This window comes from Chiroxiphia lanceolata, chromosome 1, assembly GCF_009829145.1.
Source record: "Chiroxiphia lanceolata isolate bChiLan1 chromosome 1, bChiLan1.pri, whole genome shotgun sequence".
NCBI lineage: Eukaryota > Metazoa > Chordata > Aves > Passeriformes > Pipridae > Chiroxiphia > Chiroxiphia lanceolata.
The window spans coordinates 138,834,461-138,861,257 of NC_045637.1; the positions used below are offsets into that span (position 1 = coordinate 138,834,461).

At 39.1% G+C, this 26,797-nt stretch overlaps 1 protein-coding gene across 5 annotated transcripts in view; it reads left to right on the forward strand.

Annotated features, from left to right (window-relative positions):
- Positions 1-26,797, forward strand: part of MYO3A (myosin IIIA) — a 117,139-nt gene that overhangs the window by 83,582 nt on the left and 6,760 nt on the right. For 4 of the 5 annotated variants that reach the window (XM_032709222.1, XM_032709246.1, XM_032709237.1 and 1 more), the window contains 10 exons: positions 1,898-1,977; positions 2,583-2,660; positions 5,331-5,536; positions 7,623-7,734; positions 9,253-9,415; positions 10,068-10,154; positions 13,116-13,239; positions 14,402-15,320; positions 16,864-17,002; positions 25,987-26,096. In XM_032709222.1, the coding sequence (XP_032565113.1) occupies positions 1,898-1,977; positions 2,583-2,660; positions 5,331-5,536; positions 7,623-7,734; positions 9,253-9,415; positions 10,068-10,154; positions 13,116-13,239; positions 14,402-15,320; positions 16,864-17,002; positions 25,987-26,096 (2,018 nt within the window). Of the gene's footprint in view, positions 1-1,897; positions 1,978-2,105; positions 2,148-2,582; positions 2,661-5,330; positions 5,537-7,622; positions 7,735-9,252; positions 9,416-10,067; positions 10,155-13,115; positions 13,240-14,401; positions 15,321-16,863; positions 17,003-25,986; positions 26,097-26,797 lie in introns of all 5 variants that reach the window. The other variant, XM_032709229.1, reaches the window with a different exon arrangement.

A 26,797-nucleotide genomic window follows, 5' to 3' on the forward strand; every position in this document is an offset into this window, starting at 1 on the left:
GCTCTACAGAAATTACTCCTAAGCTGCATCTTAGTTGGCTGTGTTCTTGCACATTGTCCTACCTGCCATTTTAGGGTGATGGGTAAGTCTCCTTACAACCAGTTTGTATTGTATTGTAGGACTTCCTGTGTAATGGCATTGATGCCACACAGTAAGTACTTTACAACTTTACTTCCTTGTACAATTACATGGGAGATGTATTTCTAGCAGATCAGAGAAGCTAAACTGGAAGAGTCTAATGGAAATTTCCCTAAAATGTTATCATAGCTTACAGAAACTAAGGTTTTGGCAAGGCTTCTATTCTTCACAAAGGGAGCTTTGCTCATGGAATGCAAAATTTGGTCTTGAAGTTCTATTTTAAGTGAGTGTTCCTGGGAAAGTACAGAGCTCAATGCCCTTGCTTGAACTTTTTGACTTGTTGATATTTGCTAAGATACTAATAATTTCTGTAGAAGCAAAGTAAGGGTCCACATGATCCCAAGAACTGATCCCAAGTTATAATGCTTTGCAAGATAGTTCTGAAGGCTGTTTTGGTCTTCTTGTTAAATATTGTAAAACACTGTGTGTAGCCTTCTGAAACTGACCAAAACCATCCAGCCGTAGCCAACTAAAAGTTGGCTAAAAACTAAAAGTTTTCTGATCTGTTATTCATCTAGAAGCAGTGAAATTGTAGAGGTTTACCTAGAGTTCAGCCTATCTTGCCTATCTCAGGTGTTTCTCTTAGGACAGGAAAAATCTCCTCTGAATGTGCTGCTCTGCACTGAATACAGCAGGGATCCTGTAGACACCTCACTTTCAGATAGCTAGTTAGGTGTGAGCAATCCTCTCTTTTTCCTTCCCACCCTGTGATATTCAGCTGAACCCGAGGGAGGTTTAGCTCTTGATATCAACACATAATACGTGATGCATTAGCTCACCATGCCATATATTTGCAGCTGTTATTCCAACTCTTACCCACCTTTTACTGATAGCAGCTGAGCACAGAGAGATATAGGCTCTCCCAGTGGAGAGTGAGATCCCAGAGGTGTTTTGTTATTAGCAGAAGCAGTGGCAGTGTGCAGCACTGGTTAGGGTTTATCAACACAGAGAGACATGATGGAAAGCTCAGCAGAATTTTCATTATTTGTTTAAAAGACGAATGTGTGTGTAAACCATGCCAGTGCACCTAGTCCTTCAAGGTCATAATGAAGGTATTGCTTGATTAAGTATTTCAAGGTCAGAGTCTTAAGACTATGCCTGTGCTAGTGAAACCAAACAGAGCTAGTGAACAGTAGCTGAAACACTCCCAAAGGACTGCCCATTCTGATGAATGGGACAGGTTTGGATCATCTCAGTTACTAGCCTCCCAGGAATACCTAGGCACACATCAAGAGAAAGTGCAGGCCAGCAATGGTTTCCAGCAAGCTCTGTGGAAAGAGACAACATTATTTTTAGCAGGGGGTTAAAAGAGTAGTGAAGTATAGAGTTTAGCTCTTTGAGTCCTGCTATGTCACTTGCCCTCAGGTCCAGAGAAGGGTGCTAGCACTTTATTTTTTAAACTAATATATATGTAGCATTGGAACTATAGTAGTACAATAGCATTCTTAGAGTAAAACCACACGGGTACTCTAAGAGGTGTCTTTCTTACCTTCTGCAGCAATCTGGGGTTTTTTTGTGATCTAGTAGATGACATAGGAGATGAAGGAGAAAAATCATCCCTTTTCATCTTCATGCAACTTCTTCAAAGCTTGTTCCATCCCAAGAGTGAAAGGGGAAACAAGGACATACTCTGAAAAATTCAGCAACCTTTCTAATCATATGGTTACACTGGGGACAAGAATAAGGTGGTTCAGCATCAGTTTTAGTTTAGATGAGATGTAAACACTTTGCTAAGTTGCTTTTTTCCATCTTCCTGTAGGTAATCTGGCACACACTAAAAGCAAAACTACAATCAGTTACCAAATGTGGACCTCCCAGAAAACAATAAGTCATACAAAGGTAAGAAAATGATTTTGTGATTCTACATTGAACATTAATTTAAACTAGAAAGGCAATACTAGTTTTGGTATTAAAACCTTAAAACCTTCCTTGGTTTTTCTCCCTCTCCTATTTTCTTTTCTGTTTAGCTGGATATCTTTGTGTTGTGCAATTCATATTCCTTCCGTGAGGTAAAAACCTAACATTTCCCTTCTTTCTGGCTATAGTTTTATAAAAACTTCAGGAGAAAAAATTATTATTTCCTAGCTGTATTGTAGCAAAAAGAGAAATTAAAATATCGCTGTGGAGTATAGCCATGTTCCATAGGGAACTACCAAAATAACAGCGATGATGGAATAACTAAAAGGACCTCAGACATTGTCAGGTTATTTGTGGCAGTTATTAGATGCTCTGTTATCAAATTGTGCCCTCTGTGTGTGAACGTTTGTGTATTGTGTAGCAAAGTAATGTAACGTACTGGTGTAATTGATTTGTGCTGTGATCATGCTGTAACTTTTGCTGCTTAGAATATTTTTTTAATTATTTATGTTCTCTGAGGGGTGCTTTCTTGTGGCATTGGAAGGGCACTACACTAAAAAGTGTAATTTCTTTCTTCATCTCTGTAGAATGAAGCAGGAGATACTGGACATCATCCTAGAGAGACAACCAGCATGAAAACACAGACAGTCGCTTCTTATTTTAGAGTAAGATATCAAAACTTTTTAAAATAGATTTCTAGAGTACAATAAACGCTTATTGTTCTTGATAGTCACTGCTCAGAGGCTGTTGTGAGTCAATCCTTGTGGCTCCTTCAGCAGCTCTCTGGACCTTCCCAAGCACTGGCTGTGATGCTGGTCTTGCAGTAGAAAGTAGCTGTGAAGAGCATTCTTTCCTCCAAAGTGGTGCACACAGTTGGTTCACTTGGGTTCAGCTCTGAATTTCCAACTCTTATTTAGTCATCTCTCTCAGTAAACCATAAAGTGACTGAGGCAGTGTTCATGAGGAATTGGATGCAGGACTCAGCGAAATACTAGGTTTGCCAGCGATGCTAAACTAGGAGGAGCTGTCAACCCCCTCAAGGGCAGAGAGGCCCTGCAGAGAGACCTCAACAGATTAGAGAGATGGGCAATCACTAACAATATGAAGTTTAAAAAGGGCAAGTGCTGGATTCTTCACCTTAAAGGGGCAACCCTGGTTGTGTGTATAGACTGGGGAACAAGAAGCTGGAGAGCCATGCCACAGAAAGGGACCTTCTGGTTGACCATCTGGTCGATGGCAAGTTGAATATGAGTCAGCAGTGCTCTGGCAGCCAGGAGGGCCAAACTGTGTCCTAGAGGGCATCAGGCAAAGCATCGCCAGCCGGGCAAGGGAGAGGATTGTCCCGCTCTGCTCTGTACTGGGGTGGCCTCACCTTGAATACTGTGTGCAGTTTTGGGCACCACAATATCAAAAAGACTTTAAGCTATTAGTGTCCAAAGGAAGGCCACGAGGATGGTGAAGGGTCTGGAGGGGAAGCTGTACAAGTAGCAGCTGAGGTCACTTGGTCTGTTAGGCCTGGAGGAGACTGAGGGGAGACCTCACTGTAGTCTTCAACATCCTCAGGAGGAGAAGAGGAGGGACAGATTCTGATCTCTTCACTCTTGCGACCAGTGACAGGATTTGAGGAAATGGCCTGAAGCTGAGTCAGGAGAGGTTTAGGCTGGATATCAGGAAAAGGTTTTTCACCCAGAGGGTGGTTGGGCACTGGCACAGGCTCCCCAGTGAAGTGGTCACAGGACCATCTTTAACAGAGTTCAAGAAGGGTTTGGACAATACTCTCAGGCACAGGGTGTGATTCTTGAGGCATCCTGGGCAGGGCCAGGAGTTGGACTTGATGATCCTTGTGGGTCCCTTCCAACTCAGCATATTCTATGATTCTGTGGCTTATAAGAGTTCATTTACATCTATGACAGAATAGTAAGGAGCCATATCTCTGTTTAGTAGATACAATTGTCCAGCTTTGTGGACTATGAAGGATAGTTTCAGCCTAGGTATCATGGCAGTCCAAAGCTGCAAGGAGTTCTAAAGTTCTAGATGGAAAAAATACTGAATCTCATTCAAACCTAATGTCTGTGATTCAGTGCATTATCAGCACATCGAGCATCATAGGCTGCAAATGAGTTAATTATATTTACACTTTTCTGGTACTATTTTCTGTTGCGAAAATCCTTGCTCAGATCATGCTAGCTAATGCTCTTAAATGAAGATTTAGCTTCAGCCCCACTGGTTTACTCACACACAGAAACCTATCGGTGATTGAGAAAAGCATATGCCACCTCAGACTGCGAGGGAAAAAAATTATCCATTAGCGTGTCCTACTTGTTTGTGTTCAATTGGCACACTAGTGATGAAGCTAATTAAGCACTTTGCTGCACGATGCAGCTTCTGTCCAGAATGGAATTGCACATTTTAATAGGAAGCATATGGCTCTTGACGTCCTACACTGGTTTCATGTACCCAACCCACTGCTGAACAGCATTACCTCCTGGCTACTTCTTTCTGTTGAGTCAGGTTGAATCTTGAGGAATGAGTCTATTCATTTGTGTTCGAATAAGATCCTCCCATGAAGCAATTTCGCACAACACCAGTCAAGGTTGTTTACAGCCAGATTCCCCTCAGTTGGCATGGAGAGCTACAAGCTGCATCTCCTCTGCTAACCTGGTACCCTGGTGAGGTGGGAAAAATGCAATTTTGTGATTTGCAAAAAAAATGCAAAATTGTGATTTTTTGTACTTCTAGTTTTGCCCTCCTCAAAAGTTTCCTCTTAGCAGGGCAGCTATAGTATCAGCATCAGTCTATACAATGAACAGGGTGTGCCAAGATCAGAGCAGTTTAAGCAGCCCTTCTGGGGTGGCCTTCGTTTCCTCCAGTCTGATGAAGGGATTTAAATATTTACTGGCTTGCTGCTGTTCCACTTCCCATCCATAGATGGATGATTTACATCCTGGGTGAAGAAGGGTCCTCAAATAGGTGACAACAAGAAAAAGAAGAAATGGGCTGTAATTACCTAACAAAGCTCCAAGGTAAGCAAATAAGCGTAAGGAGAGTTTCTGTCATATATTGGACATTATGGAAGTTTGTGAGAATGTCCTGAGTGAAATGTGGTACATTTATTTGGAATCAGTGTTTCTCTCAAGTAGAAAATTAGAGATCTTATCAAAGCTAGAATTGTTGTTGGGTAATTTACTTCATCTACTCTTTAAGTACCAGCTTAATGAAATATAAATGGACATGATTCTGATCCTATGATATAAAATTTCAACTACACATGGACCTATATACAAGTTTTATAAATATCCTGGTGGCAGATCTTTTGGTTTTGTTTTTTTTTTCAGTATTCTCTGATGGATTTGTTATCCAAAATGGTCGTCGGACAGCCTCATTTTGTCAGGTGCATCAAGCCAAACAATGACCGGCAGGCAAACAAGTTTGACAAAGAAAAAGTGTTGGTTCAGCTGCGTTACACAGGAATTCTGGAGACAGCAAGAATTCGAAGACAGGGTTATTCACACCGTATACTATTTGCTAACTTCATAAAAAGGTAACATTGATGTGAAGAAGCTCTTTTCTCTCCTACCATTGCTGTCCAGTATTTTTTAAGCATCAGCAGTGTTTTTAGCATGATCTTTCAAGAAAAAATACGAAGACATTTCCTGTGACGAAGAAGATTGTAGTCTGGATGACAAAGACTAGTTCAGGCACAAGATTAGTGTCCTGTTTTGGATGTGTAGGGGAAGATGATGCATCTCAGCATGATTTTTCAGGCTCCCTGTGCATTTCTGTAGGATTTACTTGCTTATAATCTCATGTTTTTTTCAAAGACTTCAGGTTTAGAAGTGTTATACTTCAAATTAAAGCCAAGAATTTGAAGCTACAGCATCCAAAGAGCACCACAATTTCTCTAGCTCCTGGCCTTTAGCACTGTGCAGCATCTGCTTGTGTAGGGTAGATGATAACTTGGTATTGCTAGTCTAGGGCTGAAAAGTTCATTAAGTGCATAGTTCTGTTTAAAATATAATTCCTAAGGTTTTTTTTTAATCACTTGTTAAAAAAAAGAGTAATGAACTCAGTGTGATTTTATAATTTCTTTAACTATCTCTTCCTCCGCTCCAAAAATCTGCACTTCTCTATTACAAGACCCTGAGAGATGTGTGAATGGAGGTCAAAACTGGGAAGAATCAAGCAATACCCATTCAGACAGAAGCACTTAAAAGTAACAGAGCACTAGAAGCAGAGAGCTAGTAGCAGAGTGCTGCAGGTGCATGAGAAGAGAGGGGAATAACAAAGGGATGTTTTCATAGCACTGTTTCTGGAAAATAATCCTAGGACTGTTGCTGTTTTGGAAGAGTGCAGTATGGGAAAAGATAGTTATCACCACATCAAGATCTGCTATGGCTTTTGGTGACTGCTCTTTATAAAAAAAAAAAAATTTACTGTTTAGGTAAAAGAGAGGAAAGCAGTAAACATAACGAGGTAGCTCTCCGGAGAGTGTGCCCTTGATTGCAGTGAGGCTGTGCAGATCTCTGGCACTGAGGACATGGCCTTCAAACAAAAAGGGATTTTTATTAAGTATTTGTCTTCTTATTTTGGGCTTGGTTTTTTTAATAGTTGAGAGTTACAGGTAGATCTGAGATAGTGGTGACATTATTTGTTAGAATAAAAATAAGCTAATTCATTGTGTTTTACAAAAAAAAAAAGGGAACTGTAGGTGATAATCGACATTGTTTCCGTTTTATTATTCCATGAGCAAACTGTTGCCATTATGTAAAGCTGATAAACCCAAGGTTTTCAGCCTTTATTTATAAAGGCTGAATAACAAGAAAAAAAGCAGAATGTGCTGTCAGAATGCACACATAATTCATGTAATTTTCTTGAATTAAAAAAAACAAGATAGATATGGTTAATTTTGTTATGGAGCATATTGGAAAGTCTTGGAACAAACAAGAACTTTCCTACCCAGCAGCTGAACTGACGTCTTACAGGTAATTTTTATGCATGAGCATCCTGACCTCTTTTCCTAATCAAAATTAATTCTGAGTAATGAGTCTGGCAGATTGAATGCTTACAGATAACAGCACTTTTGGACATAACATTTGTTATTTGGACATAACATATATGGAACATAACAGTTCTGAAAGGATCTGCAAAGCTGAATCTGAGGAGATAAAAAGAGCTGCGATGCATCTCACATCATGTTAACTATCTCAAAGGTAGATGGTCTAGCACATGACATAAGATATGAAATTTTCATTATATTTCTGAATATTAAATAATATAATTTAGGCAGAAAAGCTTTTAAAATATATTTATTTTGCCACTGAAGTCACCTTCACAGAATGCAGAGAGCAGGAAAGAACTGGTGCAGTACTGCACTTTGGTTGCACACTTTTTAAAACCTTCTGGTGTTTATATAGAATTAAACAACCCTCCAGGGCATGCAATATGTCACTCATCCACTTTGGATTGAGTTTCTCAGTACTGCATATAAATCACAGCAATTTCTCTCATATGTTCTTTCAGTGTTTTCGGTGCTATGTTTTCTTTCATGCAACTGTTTTTATTATTTAAATGTATTTGCATATATTGCTCTTTATTGATCAAATAAAAAATCATGCATTTGTCTTTAGGTATTACCTCATCTGTTATAAAACAAATGATGATCCTCCAGTCAGCCCGGAAACCTGTGCTGCTATCTTGGAAAAAGCCCGCCTTGACAACTGGGTTCTTGGAAAAACTAAAGTAATTTTTTAATATACTGTATCTGCATCATTGCAATATGCCATTGTTAACTTATTAAGCAATTTGTTTTCTCACTCATATTGTTGGAGTAGCTCTTGGTCTCTATTATTTTTAAAAAACAAACTCCTTTTTTCTGGGTATAGTTCCCTGATTCTTGGCTGATATCTTCAACCTATAAAGGGTTAAAATTCTCATCAGCTTTAGTGAGACCACAATGCAAAACAGTATGTGACAACAATTCTTGCATTTCCTTTCAAAAAATGTTTTAGTATGGATCCCAGTAAGCTTAATCCAAGCTTCTTTTCTTAAGGAAAAGAAGTTATACTTCTTCCCTGTAGCAAACAGACTCACAAAGGGTAAGGAAGAGGTTTTGGCTTTCCAGTTTGAGGCTGCTGTGGCAGACTTTGCTGAGCACTACGAGAAGAGACAGCAGGATGATCCCATTTATGTCAAGTGGAAGGAAGACTTTATTTTGAGAGAAACACACATCTGTTCCCATACACTTGCTTTCGGTTCTAGCTCACTAATCTTCCCAGTGTGCCAGAGAGGGACACCCACCCACTCCTAGCTGATAGATCTCAGGAGGTCTGACAGAGAAATAGAAGCATCAGACAAGTACTGCATTAAGTCTCTTTATTTGCTACTGTAACAGAAGTACTAGGAAGATATTAATAGGGAGATGGATCCTAAACGGTTTGAAATCACCTGAGTGAAAAAGAAAAACTGTTTTTCTGAGACATCTTCCTGGATACGTGGGACAGAAGCCATGAAGTTGCCTCCCCCTCAGCCTTTATTTCCCTCTGCTGTCTTAGTGAGGTTAATGGACAACATGCAGTCAAAAGAATCATATCTTGGGATGTGAGATCTATAGCTTATGTTTACTTTAATTAGGGTTAACCTGTATCTGTACCAACAAATGGTCATGATTGGGGGAATTCTGCAAAATAAGCATAGTTATTGTCTTAATTGAACAAGTCTTTCTGCACATTTTATTATATCCTAATACACACCAGGAATGTTTTGGTATCCTTTGTGCTAGACTAGTTTGTCAGGGCTTATATGAGTGTCATTCTTGATAAAAGCAGTTTAGTAAATAAACAATGCTTTAGATTTAAAATTGGAAAGTGGAGAGATTGCAGGTTCCAGGTTTGGATCATATTTATGTAACATACATTAGATTTGTGAGGTTAGCAAAACTATCAGCCTCGTGATTTTGAAAACAGATTTACAGTTAGTTACAGACTGAAGTTTTGCACTGGAACTCAAAAACATCTTCCCATGAAAACATGATTAAGAAGGGACTCACTAGAGATGCTGAAAGGGGGAGTAAGGTAAACCAATATCCTGAGCAATGAAAATGCTATCTCTAACAAGAATGATCCTTTAGGTACTGCAGCTGAAGTGTCTGTTCATCATTTGAAACCAACTTGTAACTCTTGTTGATGTTAAAGGGATTGAGTGAATACAGGGCCTGGGAGGGTAACTAAAACTTTTGCTTGTTTGCCTACTCTTTTCAAGGTATTCCTCAAATACTATCATGTGGAGCAGCTAAATTTAATGCGGAAGGAGACAGTTGACATGATTATTTTGATTCAAGCTTATGTCAGAGGGTGGCTCGGTTCAAGGAGATACAAAAAGATAAAGGAACAAAGGGAACAAAGTGCTATTAAAATACAGTCAGGTAACAGCTTTAAAACATTTAACATTTTGCTTAAAGCTACTGCATGTGTACGGTTGATAGATGAATGTGTATGCTGGATGTGGATTTTGCTCTTTTCCTGCTGTTACATTTGACAAAGTATCTTGTATTTGGTGATATCTGTTCTTATGAAGAAAAATTTCTTTTAACCAGGTTATGACAATCGCTTTACTGAAATTACATTTCTCAATGTTACATTTAAAAGGCAATTTTAAGAATGGAAGGGTGTGATTGCCCAGATGATACTGTTATTAATAATATTCTGGCATGCATTGACAAGGTTGTATAATATAATAATGAAAATAAAATGTATTAACTGTCCTAGATAATAAGGCCAATTACCCTGTTGATGGAGGCATCAACTGAATTTTTTAATACTTTCAAACATCATCTTGTTTTACATTCTGATTCTCCTGTGTTTTGTATTCATCTAATTCATAATAACTTTACTCACCAGAAATGTAGTTTTTATATAGATTTACTATTCATGCTCATTTGCCATGTTTATTGAAAGACAAATGCTGCAAAATATTTATGAATATTTTAATAGAGGTCTGTAATTCCAGACTTTTTTCTATTCTTAGAGGCTTTTTAGTACCTAATGAATTATTTAACTTTTGACATCTCTTTTCAGCTTACAGGGGGTTTGTTGCTCGTAAAGAATACAAAAATGCAAAACATAATAAAAAAGTGGAAGAAGACATTACTAGATTTCAAGCAAGTAAGAATTGTTTGCTTTCGTAGCTTATATTGTTGTATACATACACAATATGTTGATCCAGATTCTAACTATGCTGACTATGCTCATTTACATGTTCTGAGTATAATTTATCTATTATCTATCTATATACAGTGGTTGAAATGGATGACTGTATTCTGTTATCTGTACCTCAGAGTGGTTTAGAGGCACTTTCCACAGCTGTGGAGTGGGATGCTCAAATGCCACAGCAAACCTTTTCACTGCTAGTCTAAGATGTTCAAGTATTACAGCGGGTATTGTTGAAACCCATATGACACCGTCTGTATAATGTGTGTATTCATGCTGTTCAATTAGGACTAGGTTTTGCCATGTATCAGTAACAGCTATATTTGAGAAGACTGCAATCTGTAATTTCACTCATGTCTCTTATTCTTTTTTGCCCATCACTTTGTTTCTCTTTTGCAGTGATAATGACCTTGGGCCCAGATGTATGCTATGAGACATCCCTTTTTCCTTCCTGTACTTTGGTCTCCCCTGTCCCTGCAGAGATGTCCCCAAGCCAGATATACCCTAGGCAGCTCTGAAATCAGGAGCTGTACAGCTCGAGAGACGCAGGTTTGAAGGCCAGGTTGGATGAGGCCTGGGGAGATCTGGTCTAGTGGAAGGTGTTCCTGCCCATGGCAGGGGGTTGGAACCAGATGATCTTTTAAGGTCCCTTCCAACCCAAAGCATTGTATGATTTCATGATTCTATAAAAACCGCTGGCACAAATCTGCACAGTTTTTTCAATAATTACAAAGGTGACAACCCAAATATGAACTAGTGCTGCAAGTACCCAGGTTATCTAGATTTTAACTACCTCAGATATGCCTTCATGAGTATATACCACCACCAGTGTTGGTTTTAATCATTTTCAGATGCATCTGTTAATTGCACTGAGCCAGTGCTAGTGTGTACTGAAGATCACTTCACTGCAGTTGGTAGAACTTCATCAGTGTAGAAAACGATCTAAAACCTGTATAAAATCCAATAAAGCACCAAGAATAATTCGACATCTGAAAGTTGTCAATTATATTACGATATTTAGCAAATGCAAAAGTATGAATTTACCATTTTGCTCTGTTGATATCCCCAATGTTTCTTCTTGCTCACCTTCTTTGTCCCGTCTGCAGTTTCATTTCAACTTTTTTTCAGTGCATGAGAAGCCAGGACAAAATGGAAGTCCATTTTTACTTAGCTCTTTTGGTTCTTCCCCCCCCCATTTATTTCTAAAGCAATGCAAAACTCCTCTTTCAGTTTGAAAACAAAGCTTAGACAGCTACTATCTCATAGCGAAGTTCTCAGAAAACTTCAAAGATGAACCAAAATACGTCTATAAAGACCAGACATAGCTTATATTGGCATGTCCATTGACAGTATAACTTGATTTGTTTCAAAATAACCCCTGTTGGGTTGGTTTTGTATGAAAATGGGATAAGACTTGGCTCATAAGTTCAAGAAACTCTAAAAGTATTCCAAGTGCTTTACAATTTGCACTCTCCTAAGGCCCTGTCACCAAGTTATATGAATGTGTTAAAATAGACTCCTTATGCTCCATTCTCAAGTGAGCTTGACCTTTCCTGTGATGCAAAAGACTCTCAGCACAGTTGGAATAAGAGCTCCCATATCTACCATGTCTGCAGGGTATCTAAAGCACCACTAAATACTATATCCCCATACTCTTGGTACTGCATTTGGAATTAAGAGTTCAAGAGAAATACTTTGACAAAACACTATGTCCTTTCTATTTTGCCAGGGATTAGTGGATTTGTGCTGAATCCCTGGAATTGCAGACTTGCCCAAATCACAGCACTGCGGAGACTGTGCCAGCTCCCATTAGGAAATTATTTGCAAGTTCAGAGATTTTTTGAAGCAACATTCTGAAAGCAATTCAGTTTCTGACTAAGACACTTCAGTGTAGATGTCTAAATGTGACCTAGGTGTCTAAAATGCTCTTAAGAGTCAGTAGAGCCTAGAGTTTGATTCATTTTATTCAAAACCATCAAATGTTCAGCTCATTTGACCCCATAGTGATATCTAGTGTCATTTGAGGTGCCCTGGTTATCCTGCCTGGCCTCCAGCTTTATTTCACATTGTTCACCCAACTTTCCCTCTCCAGAAAGTCCCATCTGTCTTGTTCTTTCCGCCAGCTCCATGTAGATGCCTTGGCTATCCTGGAGCACTTCATATGGCACTAGATACCAATGTGCCAGCAACTGCATCAAGGCCCTAGTGACTAGTTAGCACCTACCTGTCTCAGGGAAGGGCCATGTCTGAGTTCTTATTTCTGGTTCAGACCAGAGACTTTAACCTGTGCCTCCCACAAAGCACAAGTAGCGAGTTCCTATGCCACAGTGCACCTGGTTACTGTGGAGCTTAGCACATCTTTCATGGTGAGCTTTTTCGTTTTGAATACTGAGTCTTTGCAGAAGGAGCATGAGCTAAGTCTTCTGTAACTACTGGGCTATAAAATTTTCAATTTTTCTCTGATCTGTTGAATGTTCATCTAATTCCAAGCCTCTGCCAGTTGACAGCCTGATAATCTCTATAGGCTGATAATCAGGCATTTCCTAGGGAAATAAAAGACAGGGTCAGATCAATTGCCTGAATCAGGCAAAGCAGGTACAAGAAGCTCAGAGTACTGTGTTCTAGAGGCACTTCTATAGCACTATGCTTCTGCTTCATTCTGCATCTTCCTGTATTTTCTCTAGCACGATAAAATATGAGGAAAGACCTTGTTTTTATTCTCGTGTAGAATGGGTACAGCTTTCTAAAATCTCAGAAAAGCTTTGTGGGACATAATAATTTCAGATGAAACATAATCATAATGGGCACTCTGGTCTGTATTTCCTTATTGGCTTTTGTTTAATGCTGTTATCATTTGACTGTCTGAAATGTGTGTGACACGCATTGCTTGTTGTTTTGCATTACAATTTGTATCAGTTGCCAGAGGATACTTACTCAGGAAGAAGAGAAAAGAACTAACTGAGACAAGAAACAAATCAGCAATAATAATTCAGTCTCACTACAGAGGATATAAGGAGAGGAAGATCTTCAAAAGCAGAAGGTAATGTTATTTTCTCTTATGTCACTCAAATGTGTCCCTTTCCAGTAATTACATTGCTGAATAACAACATTGTAAGCTAAGAGTGAAACAAACTAGGGTTATTCTAGATATGTAGGCAGAGGTAATGTACATTTATGTGGAGGTTTTTAATGTCAGTAACCATTTTTATCATCTTTTCAAGCCCAGGGAATAAAGGCATATTTAGGGAAAAGGTCAACAATATTGTGCTTACCTGTAATGTTAATGGAATCTGTTGATGAGTCTCTTTTTGGAACTAGCTCATCATAAAAATTTTCAGACAAGAGTGAGATGGATGTCTACAAGGAACTATTCCTCATCTTAAGCAACTGTTTGAGATCAGCATAGGTGATGACAGAGGTGAACCCCGTTGTGTTGCTCAGATCAAACAGCTGCAAATTAGGTGAAGTGAATCACATTCTAAATATCTCTGCAATGTCTGAATCTCTGAAATGGAGCCAGTAGCACTTTGCTCTTCTCCATCGTTTTTTCAGTGATAGGATTTAAATAGGTTGAAACTAGTCCATAGAAGTGGAAAACAGCTGTGAAGGACCTCAGAGTCTTCAGCGGGAAGGAACAGGGTGACAGATTTCATCTGGCACTGAAGTTTTATTGATAGTAACAAAGACAGTTTAAGGAATATATCTTTTAAATATGACCTGGACCTACGCCCAGGATCGCTCTTCTTGCATTCCTAGTGTGACTTGAGACAGTCAAGAATGAATACGTTTAGGATTGTGTGTATTTATATATTCTTGAGATGCTAAAAAGTTTATGCCTTATGTTTTTCTTAACATTTAAATTAATTCTTTACTGCTTTATCAGCCCTCACACAGCCTAGATTGTCTCCCTAGCAATTTTCTGTGAAATTTAACAGGGATGTCCCTTTTCACTTTAAGAGATAATAACGATGATGATGATGATAACAACAATAATAATAAAAATATAATGTCCCTTTTCACTTTAAGAGATAATAATAACAACAACAATCTTTAATTCCAGCTATATGCACTAAATCTTTCCCATGTTGCAATGTATCAAATTGCCATTTAGTACACAAAGACCACCAAAGGTAGTTGTAAAGTTATCGCTATTCTTCATTTCCTTCAGCTATAATTTTTACCCAAAACTCTGTTCCATTCAGGGAATCACTTAGAAAGCAACAAACTGAAAACGCAGCATCCATTAGCAAGAAGGAAAATGATAAAGGACTTCAAGATAATGAGGAAAGTCCAACTGGAGTGAAGAGTGCCCTTCCTAAAACAGAAGAAGCAGCAGCTATCATAGCAGAGGATGAATTATCTGCTGTGGAATTCCTTGAAGCACAACTGCAGCCAGCTCAAAATGATGCACTGGAAGAAGTGGCAACCGAGGAGACTCAAGATAAAACTGATGCAGTCACTGACAGCCGGTGCTCTGAGTACAGTGACACGGGGAATATACAGGAGCAACAGAAAACATCTACTGAAGAAGAGGCAGCTTCTGTGAAGCAGAACCCTGCAGAAGAACATAGTAGTGAGGGTGAAGAACAGGACTCTTTGGAAGAGTTACCCATCAAATCTTCTTTCAAAATCACAGCCAAACCTAGTCCCCAGCAAGATCAAGATAATCAAGACACACTCAGTGCAGATCAGCAAAATCAGGAATCTGCTGTGGTCCAGCCCAGGACCAACAGGGATGTGGAAGGAAACAACCTGAAGCATGAAGCAGTGATGCCTACAGGGTGTAAAGGAATTATAAGAAAAGAGTCACTAAGAAGAGGCTCAGGAAAGCAAGCTGAGGCAGAAAAACAAGGTTCAGAAGACAAAGAGAAGGCGGCAGTGGTTATTCAGAGCAGTTACCGGGGTTACAGAAGGAGGGGACAACTCAGAAAAGAAGGGAAACTACCCTGCAAAAGTCAAGAGAAAACTACAAAGAATCCAACAGAAGCAGTATGCATTCAAAATAACAACCCCCAAAAAATAAAACGTAGGGAAAGCACTAGTAGAGAGGCTGAAGACTCTAAGACACTGAAGGGAGACTCAGAGAAAGAGGCTTGTGATTTGGCAGCCTTTTCACGACAGGTAAGAAGCTTGTAAGCAAGGTATGTTGAGCAAGATACTCTGGCGATGACAGAACATCAAAGGTATTTTACTGGCTTCAGTGGCACCTAGGTTTTACTCTATAAGACAGATATTTTGTCATTTGTGTTCTATAAGAATACATATTTTGGTCTGCAAGAGAAAATAGCCTTGTCAGGAAGGAGGAAAAGACGAAGAGCACTGGCAAAAATAATGTTTTTAAGTTAAATGTTTTAAAGTTAACTTAATGTTTTAAGTTAAATTTTTTAAGTTAAAGCTTTGCCTTTGTTGAAATGTTTGTTTACCCATCTCAGTCCTTAATTCAGTAAACTTGTGAAATGTCTATGCAAATGAAACTAAAAGTTACTGTGTCAATGTCAGGAACTCAGGTGCAGAGAAGTGTGCCTATAGCTGTAGAAGCAGTCTTGCATCAGCAAGGCACAATCTGCTCACAGGCGTGAACCAATAAGAAGTAGCTGCAGGACTGGTGTGGAGTTTCCTATGTGTCTTTTTTTTTGTCTTCCTTTTCTTTGGGAGAAGACCCTCAGTGGGTCTTCTCACTTTATTAGAACATGTTATCCACAGCTGACAACTGCTAGCACCTGTAAGGGGCTCACCCTAACCGTTTCTGGAATAGCACTCTTTATTAATACAAATAGTAACAGGGTAATCAGGTTTGAAGATTGCCAGGGATAGTATCTGGCTGCAAAAACGTGTTTGAAGCAAGATACTATACTATAAAGCAAGCTCTAATCCTAATAACAATATTCAGCAAGCATAGAGTATAGTTCTTACCCTGTAGGCATCGCTATAGGGGGAGAAGGCAGGGGCAGCCTGTTGACTGATCCCAGCAGTTTCAGTGGAGTCTTCCCCTTTTCTTCCTATTCTCAACTGACTTTTATACTATTTCTTTATGTTTAGGTGGAGCTTGAGTGATTTTAGTCATAAATACATTTGGTTTTGATTGGTGTTAAATTCTCTTGCTTCACTTTGAAAGATGCCATCAAAAGAATACAGGGTGCATGCTCAGTGGGGGGTGGTCACACAGAGGTGGGTAATTTTGGGATGGAGGTGTGCTTTAATGTTACTACTAGGCTTTAATGAACCAAGTTCATCTGAGGAGAGGGATTTTGACATAGTTGTTGGCTCGGCAGGAGGACATCTTCATCTATCTCCCTTGGTTGACAGGTGCTATGCAGTCTTGGAAACTACAAAGTACCACCATGTCCCCCTCCCTGCAGGGATTTCTATGGAGGGAGGTTGTGGTGTGTCCAGTCCGCTCCACCCATCCCCCATAGCAGGTCCTTATGGTATGGAGAGTCCTTGTGGAGCATGTTGACTGCATTCCATCCAGCGAGTATCAGCTGCATTTTACCCCATAATTCTTAATCTCCTCTAATTATACCCTCATCCATCTTCCTACACTGCAGTAGGTGGAGCAATACCTTTTAAATTAATTCTCTAGTCTACTATTTTACCTTTGATTACCTAGGAACATTTATACTTATTTTTACAATAATGTAAAAACCTGTGGTGTATTTTTCAGATATCAAAATTATCCGAAGACTACTTAGCATTGCAGCAAAAACTGAATGAAATGATATTGTCCCATCAGCTGAGACCTGTGATGCTGTCCAAAGATAAGCAAGCTAATGGCCGTCTGTCTTCTCATGTTTGTCAGCCAGGTAATGTTTAACCTTTCTGTTAGCAGAATTTTCATTTGTGAAGAGGACTGTGAAGAAGTAACTCCTAGTCATATTTTTAAAGGCCAGGGAACTAGCAATGAGTTAGTTCCAGCTTCTCATATAACTCAGTTAGTATATTTTTGTATTATGCTCCATATCAGTACACATCTGGAACCCGGTTTCCAGAGAAATATCCAAGTCTGGTTGGAATTTATGTATTTACAACTTTTCTTGGCATTTTGTTTCAGTGCTGCTTAAGGTTGGTGAATGAATCCTTCTGAGACCTAGACATAGAATCTCTAGGAATACTTTCATTTGGTAAAAATTCCGTATTGACTCTTTTTAACTCATGTTGCTCAACTGTATTTGCTATTGGTAGGATATGGGACTATGCTTAAAAACAAAACAGTTTTTTAGGTAATGTGTCAAACAATTAACCGAAGTTTGTTACATATATGCTGAATAAATGTTTAGCTATCCACAAATGCAACTGAGGTTATTCAAAACTTGTAACTCCTACCCATGCTGGTGGGTATGTTTTTAAAACTGCAAGTAAAGTTTTATTAATATTCAGCATTCATTTAACTCACACACTCAAGAGACCATGACCCTTGGAAATACACTTGAAAGTTATTTATATTCCAGTTAACACAGGCAGTGAAGATTCCCAAAATGCGAGCACACTTGGAGCAGCTTAGGTGGCACTGGGGAGGAGTACTGGGAGAATAAAGGTGGAAGACATTGGACTCTGAGCATGCAGATCATTAAGACCTGTGCCCCACTGAGAGGACCAGAAAGAGCTGATTAAGCTGCTCAAGCCTCTTCAGTTGGAACAGACACTACAGGGAATTTCCTCAGCCCATGTCTTGGACCACAGATGTGGAGGAAGATGAAGGCAGATGTGGCAGATAACTGGGTGGGTCTCCATTTCTGCAGTAGGGCTTGTGCTAGCCCACTGCACTGCCTCTGGGGAAGATCTCTGCTCACCTCTGCATAGCTGGAACAAGTAAGATCCAGGACTGTGTCTTACTGCCCAAACCTAATTGTGCTATTTTCATTATACCATTGTGGATTCAGTTGTCAAGTGTGATGAAACTTCTTTCTGTTCCCATGAATACATTGAAAAGATCCTAAAAGTACTTCAATCCCACTTTGGAGTCCTCTCTGCTAAAATAGGGGCTTGATGTTTACAAATGTTAAACCTCTCTGTAAACCAGCTGCTGGTAGATAATCTATGTAGTTCAGCCTGTTTCCAAGACCAAATTCTGCAAAAGAAAAGAAAGGGAAGATGGAAAACTAAGTGCCATGAGCTTTCATTAAGGACAGAGCAATGTTTGTGGTTGTCATTAATGGGTTTGTACTGAGTTCTCTATTAAATATTGCTGACTTTTGACAAGATAAACCTGAGGAATTAAAAATGCATGCTTGGGAAAAGAACTCTTGATTCTCACACATTTTCCTGCAGAAGTTAGAGAAAAGAGCTAGATAGAAGGAAAAGGAATACACAAATCCCTGTTTTATCAAAGATCTCATCACTTGCACAAGTGAACCAGGTGAAAAATGTAACAGTATGTTTATGCCATGTGCAAAATGCAGCAAAGTCTATGCTTCACACTGCTAATAATTTAAGTAGCTCTATAGGAGACAAAAGCACACCAGGGTTTGTCACCTGTGTCTCCAACCCTGTCTAAAGGGGTGACCAGTCACCCACTTCCCTTTATCTCTGAAAAAGGTGTGCTGCTGTAAACCTCTGTGGTGTCACAATGCAGACATTTTCCAGCAGTAAAGTGTGGTAACCACTCCACTGAAAAACCCTTCTTGATGTAGAATGTGAACTTTCTTTTTCTACATTTGAATATAATTCACGTGACAGGAAAACTTTCCTTTCCAGCTATGACCAATGCACAAGATAATAAAGTAAGAGAATACACTGCAGTAATTCCCCAGCTTGCCTTCAAGCCAGCTGGAGCCCAAGCATTAGAGAGCTCTATCACAAAGCTGCCTTGTCTTAAGTAGATGTTTATTATAACAAACATGATCTACCTAGATGTAGAGAATATTTAAGTAACAATATGACTGTGTTCAATTCATTTAGATTGTACTGTCTAAAACACAGGACTTACCAACATTCTGGATCATACTTCCTTCCTGAATGCAATATAGTAAAATAACCCCAAGAAACCCCAAATATTTGAGGTAATATACTGCAGACAGTCATGCTAAATTGAAGCAGATAGAAGTGGTGATCCACTGCCTATTAAACAGGGAGGGATCTTCCTATCGTCTTGCCTACATTATGTGTTACAGTAGGATTTACATACACACAATTACAGAAGGATATACTTTTACTGGAGCTTTCCCTCTATGGCTACATTTGCTGTCCTACCTTTATGAAGGTAGGGATTGTTGAGCTTTAGGTGTTCTTTAAATCATGTGGTATTTACCTATTTGTAATTACGTTGGTCATTTACATTTATATACACTGCTTCATCAGCTTCACTGGTTTTATATGTTGTTCTGCAGCCATAACATGTGAATTGTATTTTATAGCTGTGTGCTAGATAGGAATGCTTGGCTGCCTTTGTCTGTGGGTAGGTGGCTATTGCACAGTTTGAGAACTTAACACTTCCTCTGATAAAATATTTTATTACATTGCTACCCACAGAAGAGGAGGAACTGAGGGACAGCTGAATGGTGTACTGGGACAAATGTTCAGATTTTTGAAACTGTTTGGGTTGGGGGTTTTTTAATGAAAATGCAAAACTTGCAGTTCAAAGAGCATATGAGCAAAAGGTTAAATGAATCTTAAATCCACAAGGTTAAGTTGTTCTTAAGTGAATTTATTTGTATTTATAAAATGCATAAAGCAAGCTGCGCAAGGTTCCTGGAATAAACAATATTCCCTGTGGCTAGAATCTCTGAGTAGGTTATATTTACTTGCTTAAATGCTTTAAGCTAAATGTAGTGGCTGCATCCCAGAACTGCACCTTTGGACTGCTAGTGAGCCTTGGGTTACTCTGGTGTCAGAATGGAGGCACAAATAGCTGCTGTCAAGTTTTTTGAGGTCAAAGCCTGAAGTGAGGGGAATTAAATCATTATGGGAGCAAATTTTTTTTCTTTTTTTCTCCAGATGAATAATAGTGCCCATCTTTCTAATTATTAAATGACAGTTCAAAGATAAAATCTTGGGAAGAGAATTTTCTGTACTTAGAATGAAATTTACGTAGTATAAGGAACTCCAGTGCAGCTCAGAACCTTTCCAGCTAGACAAAGCAGCAAGACAGGCAGGGTTTTCATCCAGGATTCCTCCTGCTGTAGGCTGTCAAAGCAATATTTATGGGAGTTTAATGGGCAGACTTTGCAAGGAAAAGGGAGTCTGTATAACACTGTGTGAGCAGAGCAGTATTCACTGGCCAGACTTTTTTCTTTGCAAGTGAGTGATGAGGCAGGAGCACTGAGTATGGAGGGAGCACTGGGACTGGAGAAAAACAGGGTAATCAAGCACTTCTACCATGTGGTTGTTCTCAGCTACTGGAGCGGCCCTTTGGGCACCATACGGCCAGGACATAAAAGATATATGTTGGGAGTTGGTCAGATCCATGGCAGAGCATAAGATTTAGGAGGTCATGGAAGTGGAGTACAGCCATTTTCCTTAAATATCCTCTCTTAAAAAGTAGTTATCTCAAGTCACCAGGCTCTCAGAAATGAGAGCAAGTCCAGAGAAGGGCAATGAAGCTGATGAAGGGTCTAGAGGGTAAGTCCTATGAGGAGCAGCTGAGGGAGCTGGGGTTGTTTAATCTGGAAGAGAAGGAGGCTCAGGTATGACCTTATCACTCTCTACAACCACCTGAAAGGAGGTGGTACCAGGTGGGAGCTAGTCTCTTTTCCCAGGTAACCAGTAACAGGGGAGATTTGGGTTTGGCATCAGGAGGAATTTCTCCATGGAAAGGGTTGTTAATCGTAGGAATGGACTGCCCAGGCAGTGGCGGAGTCACCATCCTTGGAGGTGTTCAAGAAATGACCAGACATGGTGCTTAGTGCCATGTTGTAGTTGACAAGGTGATCAGTCAAAAGCTGGACTAGATGATCTTGGAGGTCTTTTCCAATGTATATGATTCTGTGATTCTGTATTAGTGTCAGCCAGAGACTGAAACTTCCCTCAGTGGGGCTGCAGGACTTAGGTATGAGAGATCAAACACTTTCAACTTCTATACGCAATCAGAAAGTTCTCAGTTTCTTGCAATTTCTCCTTCTAGGTTGTGACAGAATAATCCCTCTGTTTTTTCCAGATCACTGTGAATTTGCAGCCATCAACCATAATTTCCAAATCTGGCTCTGTTAAACATTGCATGAATAAACAATACTTAAAAATTACTAACCAGAATGCTAAACAACAGTGCAAATTCCAACCTTGAGTAATTACATCCTCATACTGTGTACAATTAGAACAGTAAAAAGGTATGCACATAGATGTTGTAAACAGTAATACCTGTTATCTTCTCATTATAAGTCCTGGAATTCCAGTTACTATATTTGCATTTTTTTCTGATTACTTCCAAGTCCCTCTACAAATCCTATACAGTTATTGCTTTTACTCTTGTTTTATTTCCTGCTTTATTCTGAGGCTGGCTTTATAGTTCTGTCCCCATAAGTTGTGGAATGGCTCTAAATCAAACATGTAATATTTCACTTAAATGACCTGAAGATGGGTTTATCTGTTTCTCCAGGTGGCCTAATAAATAGAGACCTTTCATCACATAGATGCTTATCACAGCTGTAATCATGCTATTTCTCCAGTCTTCAGTATAAAATCTGTTGTAAGTCATAGTTAATTTACATTAGCATCCATGGATGTTGATTCCTCGAGATTGCTGTCTTCCAAGCTTATCATTGTATGTACAAATGCGCAGACACAGTTCAACCTAAAGGGCTGTTGATACTGACTCATCTTTATTCAAACATTTCTTGCTCATCCTTGAACATTTCAAACACATGCAGCTCTCCACAGTTCCTGTAGTTTGCAGTGCTGTTCAGGATACACATGCATATGGTATGCATTTCAGCATATTTGGAGTTTTCAGTGAGGGCTGAGAGTGAAAGTATTAATATTTGTAGAATTGACTGTGTGTGTAACTTAGATAGGAACCTTTGAGGTAGTGCTAAATGAGCTAGCTTGAGATACTGATAGGAATAAGGAATTTTCCTTAGATTTGCTAAAGCTTCTTTAATGTTATCTGGCAGCCACATTGTTCACATGCCTTTGCTGACCCTTAACTCTGTATTTCATTCATTCTCATGGAGAATGACTTTAACTTTTATTAAATTTTCCATCATCACTGGATTAAATGTATGCTTTGACAGTCTGCTTCAGGTTTGGGCAGGAGAGAGATTTAACTTCCTGGGGTTGTGTTAGGGCATGGCTGACATTGGCTGTCAAAAGCAAAGCATCCAGGTCAGGAGAGCAAAACCTCTCTTTTTTTTTTTTTTTTTTTTTTTTTTTTTGACTAATCAAGTACTGATTAGATGCACTTGGGCAGTTTGAGGAGGAAAATCTCCCCCTTTCAATCTGTTGTTCAGCCTGTCTTCCTCCTGGTAAAACCTTTAAAAAGGAATGTCTGTGTTGCATCAAATGTTGTTGTTTCCAGTTTCAGCTATGCACTGCTTCTAGACCACACGTGACAACACTGACAGCACCTGTTCAGGTACTAAAACACCAAGGTGTGGGCTGGCTGCAGGGACAGGAGTCTCAGTACAGTCCTTCAGTCCAGGTCCTTAGCTCTGCTAATGAGTAACTGGGATATAAGGTTAAGTAAGTCTCCGTATGCATCTTATTTACCCTGCAGGTAGGATAGGGATGATAGCGCCAACCTGACGCTTCCAAAGTGCTTCAATAGCTACTGTGTGAATGGTTTTTGTATCAATGTTGCAAAGTACCTATTTAAGTGATTGTTAGAGGGAAAGCATCAGTTTTTCTTTTACATATAAAGCACACAGCCAGATTTTCCTAGACATATTTGAAGTCTTAAGGAAAACAGGCTACAAGATATTTTACTATGGAGAGACTGGACTTCAATAAAAATATTTTCTTTGTAATGGTCTCTAGAAACAACATAATTGCCCTGTTCATAAATTAATTATTTCACCCCTCCTTTCTGCTTCATTGCCTACTACAGAAAGGTATAGGCCATCTGGAAAACAAGAACATCAAATTCACCATTTATAAGGCTTGGGTATTTAATTTGCCTTCCACCTTCAATTCTACTACGTAAATGATTTCTGACATCCTCAGCAACTAATAAAAAAGCAAAATTTACTTTGTATTATCCAATACAAGGAACTACACATCTGCTGAATTTCAGTAGCAATGATCACACAAATCTAAGTGCAGAAGGAAATCACAGTTTTGCTTGCTGGTGAAACAAAGAAAGCTTAACCTTACTGTGTAATTTGGAGACAAAATTCAGAATTGCATTTTCAGGTCTATATTTAATTTTAGAAAGGAACAATGGAGGTCCAAACTTAGAAGGCTGCCTGGCCCAACATGGTGTTTCTGTCCCCTCAACTCTTTTACATAGCTCATACATATGTACAACACAAGAGCCGAGATGAAAACCCTTTTTTAACATTGTCAAAATAGTATTTTTTGAATGTAAAAACTAGTCTTCTTTGGAGAGCACATACACAAAAAGTATACAAGTAATTTCAGTTGGAATAATTGTAATCTAGAATACAATAATGCTTTATCTGTTTGACAGTGATGAATTAAATAACATAACAGCATACACAGTGATGAATTCTTAGGGGACAGTAAAAAATCTTAAGGTATTATGAGAGCCTTTTCATTACAATTTTCCTAAAGCCCCCAATTTGGCTTCATTTCTTTTTTTAGATTTTCATGCAGTCATCATCTTTGACACCATTTTTGAAAATGTCCTACAGACAGGGTGTTAGGTGTTTCTATTCAAATGCACTGAATTTTAAAGGATTTCTTTTAAGGTAGCATTTTCAGTTTAGACTCCTGTTGTGTTAAAAATAAAATAGGGAAGATATGCCTCTACTCTTTCACAAATGGTAAGTCAGATAACTCAAGGTGGCCCATTTGAAATGCAGCAAGGTAACAACAGCCCACATTAAAAGCACAGTCAGGCCTGCTATACTTATTGAAATCAAGGAATGTCATTTATATTTATTACAGCTTACTGGAATGAATTTATTGCATCTAAAATTCATTGTTTAACATGAGTTATCTGTAACCTGGCTTAGAAAAACACCATTGTTCTCTTAAGTGCAAAATATTAAAAAAAAACTTGTTTGTTTATTACACGAGAAGCAGTCTGCATTTCAGATAAGAAACTAAAACAATAAATGCAATTATCCAACTACGATTTAAATTAACGTTATTCATTCTGGCTGCTCTGTATATCCATGACCTTTACAAGCCTTTATTTATCACAAATAACAAAAAACTTAAACAGCTAATTTTGCAGGAGTCAACACTGATGTATTACTGATCACTTCTCATTTTAAATGATTGTGCTATCTCCTTAATTAAAAAGATCTCTGCTGTACATGGGAGAGTTTTTATCATGTAAAAGGGTTTCTGATGGTCATTAGGGATCAAAATACATTCTTCCTCTAAGACTCAATCACATTTAGTTAGCACATCTGGGTTATAAAGTCATTTCATGTGAAAGAGGATAATATCACCAAAACACACTTGAGCAATTTATTGGGATCCAGATCCCCATTCTAACCTCACTCTATATTCATTTATGAGTAAGGAGATGTTTTTTTCTCATGGATTGTCCTGAGTATTTCTGTGATAGGACAAGATAAAACCTCACTGGATAATGCAATATACCTTAGACACACAGTTCACTGTGCCTAAACCTTGTGCTGTGACTTCATTCATCACCCTGTATGTGTCCTTGTGACCCATCTCTATCATTGTTCTGCTGCCATGCAACCACCTTCTCCTTCATCATGAAGGAATTGCTGTCACTCTCTGTCAACTTTTCCTATAGCTGAAGTGAATGGAAGGTGACCATGCTCACTATGCTGTACATTTCTGGTCCCTCGGCCCACAAACCCAGTTCTGTGGTCTCCGAGAATAGGCACAAGGAACCCTGCACTCTGTGTTGGCTCTGTGACAAACAGCCTATGAACCCTTAGTAGCCCTTTATCCTAGCACTGTCAAAACAGATTTTTAACAAGCAAACGCCCAAGACATTTTTATAGTTCCCTATGTGCCAGCCAATGTAATCCACAAGTCAATGTCTAACTCTGAACTGGGAGACTGCCAGAGGACGCTAGTTCCATTTTGTGTTAAAATCCTGATTTTGTTTCCATTAGAGTGAAAGCATTTTTTGCATGTTTGCAGAAAGTTTTTGTAGAAATAGAAACCAGAATTTGAGTACACTAAACTAGACTACACTGGATGCGATGGACATGGTCACGCTCTGTTGCCCAGTGGTATGTGATTTGGCTTGAAATTAAAAGCCTCAGCAGGAGACCTTAAGGAAAATCAACACCATGATAATACAGAGGATCAACCTCTGAAACTGAGGCCTAATGCTAGTTCCCTCCTTAAAGATTGACTTGAATCTGAAAGAAACATCATCCCTACCATCTGTCCCCCTTACAAGGCAGGGGTCTCCCAGTAGCCATTACCCTTCAGAGCCCTTTTCTGAATGTGGAGCATCAGCCCATTCAGAAGGAGAGGTCTGTGCCAGGCAGACTGCTGGGCTGTTCCAGCCTGGCATTCATTAGGTGGCGTGTGTTCCTGTGAGCAGTCAGGACACAAATGGATAAACCCGTTCTCTGCTCATGGAAATGCCCAAATCATTTGCTTTCTTGAGTTATTGCAAGCAGTAAAAGTGGCTATGTGGATTTATTTTTCTCTCTGTTGAAATTTTCTCCTGTTCTTTCAAAAACCTCCCAGTTCTGTGAAGAAATAAGCATTTCTATCTTCTGATTTTTTACAGTTGTGGCCAAAGTAGAAGACTCTCGCCCAATGCAGAGACCCCCAAGAAGGCCACGGAAACCCAAGACATTAAATAATCCAGAAGACTCCACCTACTACACTCTAATACATGTAAGTTTAAGAAGCATTTGTAGGTTAAAACTGCCAGATATTTCCTGCCTAAATCCTCTTTCTAATTGTCCAATTCCCTATATTCTTTTCTAATGCAGCATAAAAGCTGTGTCCTGCTGAGAAGAGGCAGGCCACAAACTTCACATTTCAAACAAGGCTTGAAATTGAAGTTCAGAGTTACTCTGTCTGAGGACCCTTGTCAGACCAATATCTACTTTTGTACCTAAACATATTTTCATTATATGCATAAGCAGCATTTGCATTTTCAATATCCAAATCCAGTGCCCTGTCTCCATAGTTTCTTTGTAAGTCACAGGAGAGAAACAGGAGAGTCACAGGTTCGTTTGGAGAGCTATTTTGAGCATCTAAATTAGTGCTTGATCTTGCAGAGAAAGCAAATACTAAAATAAGCTGTATTAGTATGCACACTGTAACTTCCTTTACAAATGTGTCAGATTGTGATTATGAAGGAATTGGCAAATACCAACAGCTCAGGAGACTAATGGATTTGAGTGTGTCTATATATAGCCTTTGGTCCAAGTTCAGATACGAAGTGCTGCATTCTACTCTTGACTTCAGTGCCCTTAAATATATCAAAAAAAGGCAAGAAAGTAAGCAGAAAGAGAGAAAATGTAAAAGCAGCTCAGAAAGCATTTCGAACAAAAAAGCAATTAAACTGATTTGCTCCAGGTGCCTGTATC